The 8,238-nt window shown below is 35.2% G+C and overlaps 1 protein-coding gene across 3 annotated transcripts in view; it reads left to right on the forward strand.

Annotated features, from left to right (window-relative positions):
• Positions 1-2,509, forward strand: part of si:dkey-191g9.5 (rap1 GTPase-GDP dissociation stimulator 1-B) — a 21,324-nt gene extending 18,815 nt beyond the window's left edge. For all 3 annotated transcript variants that reach the window (XM_059359835.1, XM_059359837.1, XM_059359836.1), the window contains exons 13-14: positions 1,420-1,548; positions 2,351-2,509. In XM_059359835.1, the coding sequence (XP_059215818.1) occupies positions 1,420-1,548; positions 2,351-2,478 (257 nt within the window). In that variant the 3' untranslated portion in view covers positions 2,479-2,509. The remainder of the gene's footprint in view (positions 1-1,419; positions 1,549-2,350) is intronic.
• Positions 2,510-8,238: the final 5,729 nt, after the last annotated feature.

Genomic DNA, 8,238 nt, shown 5'->3' on the forward strand with positions numbered 1-8,238 from the left:
AGGAGTGATCAGGCACAGAGCAACACAAGGTCAGGCAGCAGAGCAACACTCTGGACCTACAGGGACAGAAAAAACATGGACAAGAACAAGAGTCCCCAGAGGGGGTGTATGGGAACCTGGCACAAAAGTCTAATGATCAGGGACCAAGATGAGGGACAGCCGAGGCCTGAACGGGAAGGAAGGGAAGACAGAGCAAACATGATACGACTAAAAAACTGAACCTTGACTCAGTGTTGTAGTCCAGACCACCTAAACCAAGAGAAGACTATGGTGTATCATGACCAAGATAAGACCAAGACTTTGGGGGGTCGAGACCGAGAATTACTTAAAAAAGACACAAAATGACCAAAAAAGACTAAAAATGATTAAAGAAAGACACAAAATGATTAAAGAAAGACACAAAATGACCAAAAAAGACTAAAAATGACAGAAATAAACTAAATTACTTTAAAAAGACACAAAATGACCAAAAACAGACACGAAGTCCAAGACTTTGAGGGGTTTGAGACCGATTCAAGACCAGTCCCAGCCGTCTCCGTTAGCGTTGCTTTGCAGAATTTACAAGTTGCTGTGTTTTCTTTTTTTTTGTAGTTGTGCACAAAAACTGTTTGTGGTTCAGGTAAACAAACAGAAGAGTTGGCTGTCACTCACATGCACTTTTTTTAGGGCGGAGTGTGAAAGGATAATGATATATGAGTCATGTTATTGGTGAACTCGAAACAATACGATTTACACAAAATCACAGTCATGATATCAACAAGGAAATCCAAAAATGCACCGTTATGGTCCTGACCGATCTCAAAATAAAATCCATAGTCCGATTTGTCCGAAACCGAGAAAAGAAAAAAAATGTAGTCGATTCCTAGACGAGACCTTCAAAAAGTCTTGAGACCGATCTGGAGTTCTACAACACTGCCTTCACTTATCTGGCTCTAACAACTCATTTATTATTTACACAGGAACAGAAAGGTACAAGGCAGGCAGTGAAGGCAAAAACCTCAGAATGAGTGCATGGGAGAGTTTGAGCAGGGAGCAAACAAAAGGTCAGGCAGAGCAACACACTGCTACCTGCAGGCACAGAAATAATACGGCAGAAACAGCTCATCATGGAGGTCAGCACTATCAAATGTCAGGAGTCTGTGGACCTGGAGGGACTTAAACCAAGCTGGAGTATTCAGTGAAGCTCTGAATAAACAACATTCTGGTAGCTGCACGCTCAGAAAAACAAGTCGGGACGTTTCCATCAGCTTCGTTTAGATCAAATAAACAAACTGCAGTAACATACTTTAGTCAGCAGGTGGCAGTGTGATGTATTCTGTAGGATAATCCGTCACTAAACAGCAGAAGAAGAAAAAATAATAAAGAGGTTGGTAATCGGACAACGTCTCTCTCTGTGTGTTTGTGTGCTTGTGTGTCCAGAGTCGATGAAGGATCCGGTCCTGGAGGCGGAGCTGCTGCCCATGCTGAAGAAGATGTTGGAGGATCCAGTCGGGGCCGTTGAAGTCAAGTTCAGTGCTTTAGGTCTCATCTGCAGCCTGGCCAACTCCAGTACGACTTCCATTTTACAACACACATTCAGAAAACTTTTCCACAAGACAAAATTCAAGAGCTAGAGCAGGGGTCTCAGACTCTAATTATAAAATAAAATATCGTCACGAGGGCCACAATTGGCCCGCGGGCCGCCAGTTTGAGACCCATGACATAGAGAGTCCGGCGGCTAATGGTGCGTTCAAGGTCTACACGAATGTCAGAATTTTCAACATTGTTCTGAGCTCCAAGTTCAAATAAATATTCAATTATCTTAAATATTCAATTAAACCATAAGGCGTAAGAACCTGTTAGACCCGCCTTCAAAATAAAAGCAAACACATGTAGCTTTCAAAATAAGGGCACATGGATGTGTTAGCAGAATCCACTACAGAATTTACAAGAAGACTGTCAAAATAAGATGCCTTGAATAAAACACAAGAACCCTTATTACTCTTTACAATAATTCATTAAAATATGCAATAGTGGCATTAGAACGTGTGAGAGGCACCAACTTTAGACTTTTAGGGCAAAAATGTTCTCCGGGGGAGTTTGGCCCCGGACCCCCTACTCTGTTTGGGTCCCCCATTATAGTCTCAGAAAATCCAATATTGGGTCCTTCACTGAGTCAGCTTCAAGTCAGTAAATTTGTTTGGCTGAACTGGGAATTTCATGTCCAAACTTCTTTTTTATATATGTAAATATGTTGGCTGTTGTTTACACTACAGTTTATTTAAAAATGTTTAAATAATAAAACATATTCGGGTTAAGGCATGGAGTGGAACAATAACTCATGAGGCATCTTCTCTCCTCTTCTCTCCAGGTGTGATGAAGGTGGAGTTGAACTCTGTGAATATGAAGGAAAGCATCAGTAAACTGACGGATCACAGCAGCAGTAAACTGGCCTCTCAGGCCGGCTCCATACTGGCCAGTCTGGGGGACAGCAGCTAAACCAGCACCACCACCACCAGAGGATCTCACTGCTTTAACTCCAATGATCTCACTGCACAGACGCTGCCAAATATTAAATGGCTTCTAAAAGAGTCACCTGTTGGGTGGCAATAATTACTAATTAGGGACGAGCTAGACTAAAGCCAAAGGGGTCCATAAAACCTGGAGCATGAATGGGCTGAGAATGTTCCATGGAGATCAACCAGATAGAAGATGAGGCTTCCTTTGTTTCCAATGATTTCATGTCAACTTGTTCTGTTGGATTTGGACATTTCTTGTCTACAAATGTACATTAAAACTCTTCATTGGGTAACCCTAACCCTAACCCTAACCCTAACCTTGTGATTGGGTAACCCTAACCCTAGACCTAGACCTAACCCTAAACTCTTCATCGGGTAACCCTAACCCTAAACTCTTCATCGGGTAACCCTAACCCTAAACCTAACCTCGTGATTGGGTAACCCTAAACCTAGACCTAGACCTAACCCTAAACTCTTCATTGGGTAACCCTAACCCTAAACCTAAACCTAACCCTAAACTCTTCATTGGGTAACCCTAACCCTAAACCTAAACCTAACCCTAAACTCTTCATTGGGTAACCCTAACCCTAAACCTAGACCTAGACCTAAACTCTTCATTGGGTAACCCTAACCCTAAACCTAAACCTAACCCTAAACTCTTCATTGGGTAACCCTAACCCTAAACCTAAACCTAACCCTAAACTCGTCATTGGGTAACCCTAACCCTAGACCTAAGAACCATACTTGGTAACTTCAGCAGACGTACAAAAAGGGGTCCCCATGCCTCTCCATGAGGTCTTAGAACCACATGGATTCTTCTACCAGTTGATCAGCGAAGATCACCATGGCATCCGACCAACCAGGAATATAATAATACACTGTAAAAAATATTCTGTTGCTTTTACAGAAAAAAAATGTCAGCTGTGGTTCCCAGAATAATTCTGCAAAAAATACAGGACAAATCTAAACAACTTTGCAGAACAACTTGTACATTTTACTGGTATTCAGTGTACAATAAATAATAACTGAATGTTAATTGTGGTGACAATAATAACTCAATTGACCTTAAGTTGCAACATGGAAATCAGACATTTTTAAAAAAAAGTCACAAAAGTCAAAGTCAACAAAAAAGGACACAAAATGACTCAAAAAATACACATTACTAAAAAAGACACAAAATTATTAGAAAAAGACACAAAATTACTTAAAAAAGACACAAAATTACCAAAAAAAGACACAAAAATTAATTCAAATGTCAGCTGTGGTTACCAGAATAACTCTGCAAAAAATACAGTACAAATGTAAATAACTTTACAGAACAACTTGTACTGGTATTCAGTGTACAATAAATAATAACTGAATGTTAATTTACTGGTATTCACAGTCCACAATTAGTGTAAAAGCAGCATCATCCTGTTAAATTAGCAGTAAAGGACAGTATAATCTACAACTTTAAAATGTTTTTGTTTTTTAAATTACTACAGTTTTAGGATTTAAAATGTACAAGTTGTTCTGTAACGATGTTGACATTTGTTCTGTATTTTTTACGGAAATATTCTGGTAACTACAGCTGCCAGTTTTTTTCTGTAAAAACAACGGGACGTTGTTTTTTACAGTGTAGTGACAATATTAACTCAATTGACCTTAAGTTGCAACATGGAAATCAGTCATTTCGGGAAAAAAAGTCACAAAAGTCAAAGTCCTGTAATCTCCTCCAATAACTCTGGCTTTGGTCTTTCAACGAGTGCCCTATAAGGAGCTAGCCTGGTTTACCCATGATGCCTTGCACGCTCGATTGGTTTCAAACTGCAAGGCGGCATGGTGTCCATGGTGATTCTTAGCCTGCTGTTGGTATCCAATCACAGAACGGGGAGGGACGGCGAGACGATGACGCGTACTACTGGACAGACGGAAGCTTGTAGTTTTGTAGTTTTCTTACAGATCCAACATGGCTGCAGCAGACGCCTAGATAGTTTAGGGATAAAGTTTATTTTAAAAGAAGAACAACGTTTGGCTTTACTCTCCCTTATCACCACCAGAAAGGATGTTTTAGTCTTGCTGAGGAACAGGATCTAATCTACCAACTAGCTAAATGGGGTCTGGCTAAACCCCGTTAGCTTAGCCGCTAACGGGGTTTAGCCAGACCCCATTAGCTTAGCCCGTTAGCGGCTATGCTAATGGGGTCTAGCCAGACCCCAGTGGTTGTGAGGATTGTCTTTGATACGATTGGCTAAGAGCTACGTACAGACGCTGATGATAGACATTCGTAGTGCCCAATAAACGGCTCTGGAGGATCGTAAACCACGCCTCCTCTACGGAGAAAGATTAGGTGGTCTCCAGACTAGATCTAGTTTGTGATAGAGTCTGCTGTTAGCCAGGCTAATAAGGAGCTACATGTGGTGTTAGTGGTGGCGGTTGAGGTAGATATTCATGAATACCAACACAAAATTGATTTGAAAGTCCAGTCTTAAGTTTTCAAAATCCCTTGTTAAGGCTCCAACTTGGGACACTTGAGTCACGATACAATATATTGAGATTTAACTGTTTAACCGCATTTTGTGTCCACAAAATTAAATTCAATCCAGAATAGTTTTGTCCAATCAGAGAAAATTATCAGTGTGTTGATGTGACTTCAGTCTTTTTATTGTCGTCAATGAGAGTCAAAGCCAACAAAGTATCCAGTCAAACTGAACTGATATCAAACATGTTGGACGACAACAACTGCAGCATTTTATCATCAAACACACAAACAACAAGCTGAACTCATAAACATGGTTCTGATCCAACAACAAGCTGAACTCATAAACATGGTTCTGATCCAACAACAAGCTGAACTCATAAACATGGTTCTGAACCAACAACAAGCTGAACTCATAAACATGGTTCTGATCCAACAACAAGCTGAACTCATAAACATGGTTCTGATCCAACAACCAGCTGAACTCATAAACATGGTTCTGATCCAACAACAAGCTGAACTCATAAACATGGTTCTGATCCAACAACAAGCTGAACTCATAAACATGGTTCTGAACCAAACAGAGGACTGTAACTTCCAACATCATATCATCACCACTATTTACACTTTTTTTTCTTGTCATTTTGACTTTTTTGCTTGTAATTTTGACTCTTTGTTTTCAGGAAATTCTATTTTTTTCTGGAAATTTCAATTTTTTCTCTAGTAATTCTACTTTATTCTGATAATTCTACCTTTTTTCTGATAATTCTACCTTTTTTTCTAGAATTTTTTTACTTTTTTTCCAGAAATTTAACTTTTTTCCAGAAATTTAACTTTTTTCTAGAAATTTTACTTTTTTTTCTGGAAATTTTACTTTTTCTCTAGTAATTCTGCTTGATTATCTACTGATAATTCTACCTTTTTTTCTGGTAATTCTACTTTTTTTCTGAAGGCAGATTAATGGTTTCTCTTACAGTAAAACTTTAGGTTAAATGTAAAACATTAAATAAATAAAAATCTTTAGCCTAACTTTGTGTTATTTCCACAACTTCCGGTCACGATATCCGGACCACACGGAGCCTTTAGATTCCTGACATCTTCTAGCTTTCTGTGATCTCCAGTATATTTTAAAGTGAGCCTCTCCGACCCACCAGCAGCCATGAGTCCATATAACATCAGCCAGAAGCTCCCAACTACCAAAACTATAACTTTAGATGGTTTACAAACGCCTCTTGGCTTTCCTCTGATTGGTCACTTATTAGGTCATTTCACTTCATTTTGCACCGACGCACTTACAAAGACGTTTTTACAGGAAATAATCTCTCTCTACTCAATGGTGTTGTTGTTTCCGTCAGCACAAATCTTCCCAAGGATTTTTGTTTCACAATCACAGATGTTTTTCTACAGGTCAACAGGTCGTATATTTGACACTTTTTTCCTCATTAAATCTGCTACTTTTTTCTCCTAGATTTGCCACTGATTTATGAGATTAAAAATGGCAAATCTAGCAGAAAAAAGTTGCAGATTTTTTAGATTTAAAGTAGCAAATCTAGCAGAAAAAGTAATAGATTTATGAGATTAAAAGTGGCAATTTACTGTCTACCCAAATTTCACAAATTTTCTGCACATGTGGCTCCAGCGTAACAGCAATATCCACAGCTTCCTGTTTTAAGTTTCACACCAAATACAAAGAGAAGCGAGTTTTCACATCACAGAGGAATCCTACAAGCACAATGTGAAGAAGCCACATGCACCATATATATATATATATATATATATATATATACAAATATATATACATATATATTTTGAACTGCAACCATTACACATTTGTTTATACAGTATATTATAATTATAATACAATAAGTGCATAACAGTGTTCCAAGCAATTCCGTGTGCATTTATAGTTGCTTCCCATAGGAACGGTTGAGCATGTGAGTTCTACACATTCAATAATAATTATAATAATAATAATAATAATGAATGGTGTGATATGTGTATTGACATATAATCTGTGTACATAACTAGATATGATGTAACATTTGTGAACAGATATGTATCTTTTTCAGGGAGGTCATATTATCTGAGCAGAATAAAGTTATGCAATGGCCTCAACCCAACGCTGTCCATGCATCTGTTTTATTATTATTATTATTATTATTATTATTATTATTATTATTATTATTATTGTTGTTGTTATTATCATTATTATTATTATTATTATTATGCTTTTAATTAATCTATTCCCATTTATTTTGTTTTGTTTTGTTTTTCTTTATTAATATAAGTTATAATGTCATTTGATCCAATTGAGAGATGAAAAATGACACATATGATAAATAAATAAATAGATAAATACATAACAAAGTGAATAAATGAATGAATAGATAAATAAATAAATGCAAAAGATACACGTACATTTTATATTTTTACATTTTAACATTCCCACATTTGTATGTATGTATGTATTTATTTATTCATTTATTTAATCATTTATTTATTCATACATTTATTTTTATATTTACTACTTCATTTAGTTATTTAGTTCTACATTTATTTGCTTTTTATGTATTTATGTATTTATTTATTAATGTATTTATATATTTCTACAAATATTTATTTATGTATTTATTTCAACATTTATGTATTTATTTATTCCTACATTTATTTATTTATACATTTATTTATTTATTTATTCATACATTTATTCACTTTTTTATGTATTTATGTATTTATTTATTAATGTTTTTATATATCTCTACATGTATTTATTTATTTATTTATATATTTATTCCTACATTTAAGTATTTATTTATTTCCACATTATTCACTTTTTTATGTTTTCATTTATTTCTACATTTATTTTTTATATATTTATTCCTACATTTAGTTATTCATATACATTTATTCACTTTTTTATCTATGTATTCATTTATTTATTTCTACATTTATTTAATTATATATTTATTCCTATATTTATTTAATCCTACATTCATTCCTATTTTTATGTACTTACATATTTATTTATCTATTTCTACATTAATTTACTATATATATATATATATATATATATATATATATACATATATACACATACACATATACATATATAAATATACATTTAGTCATTTATTTATTTATTCCTTCATTTAGTTATTTATTCCTACATTTATTTAATTATATATTCATACATTTATTCTCTTTTTTAATGTATTTTATTTATTTATTTATTTTTATTTTTTTATTATTTTATTATTATTATTGTTATTAATATTTTTGTTA

The sequence above is a fragment of the Centropristis striata genome, chromosome 20, assembly GCF_030273125.1.
Source record: "Centropristis striata isolate RG_2023a ecotype Rhode Island chromosome 20, C.striata_1.0, whole genome shotgun sequence".
Taxonomy (NCBI): domain Eukaryota; kingdom Metazoa; phylum Chordata; class Actinopteri; order Perciformes; family Serranidae; genus Centropristis; species Centropristis striata.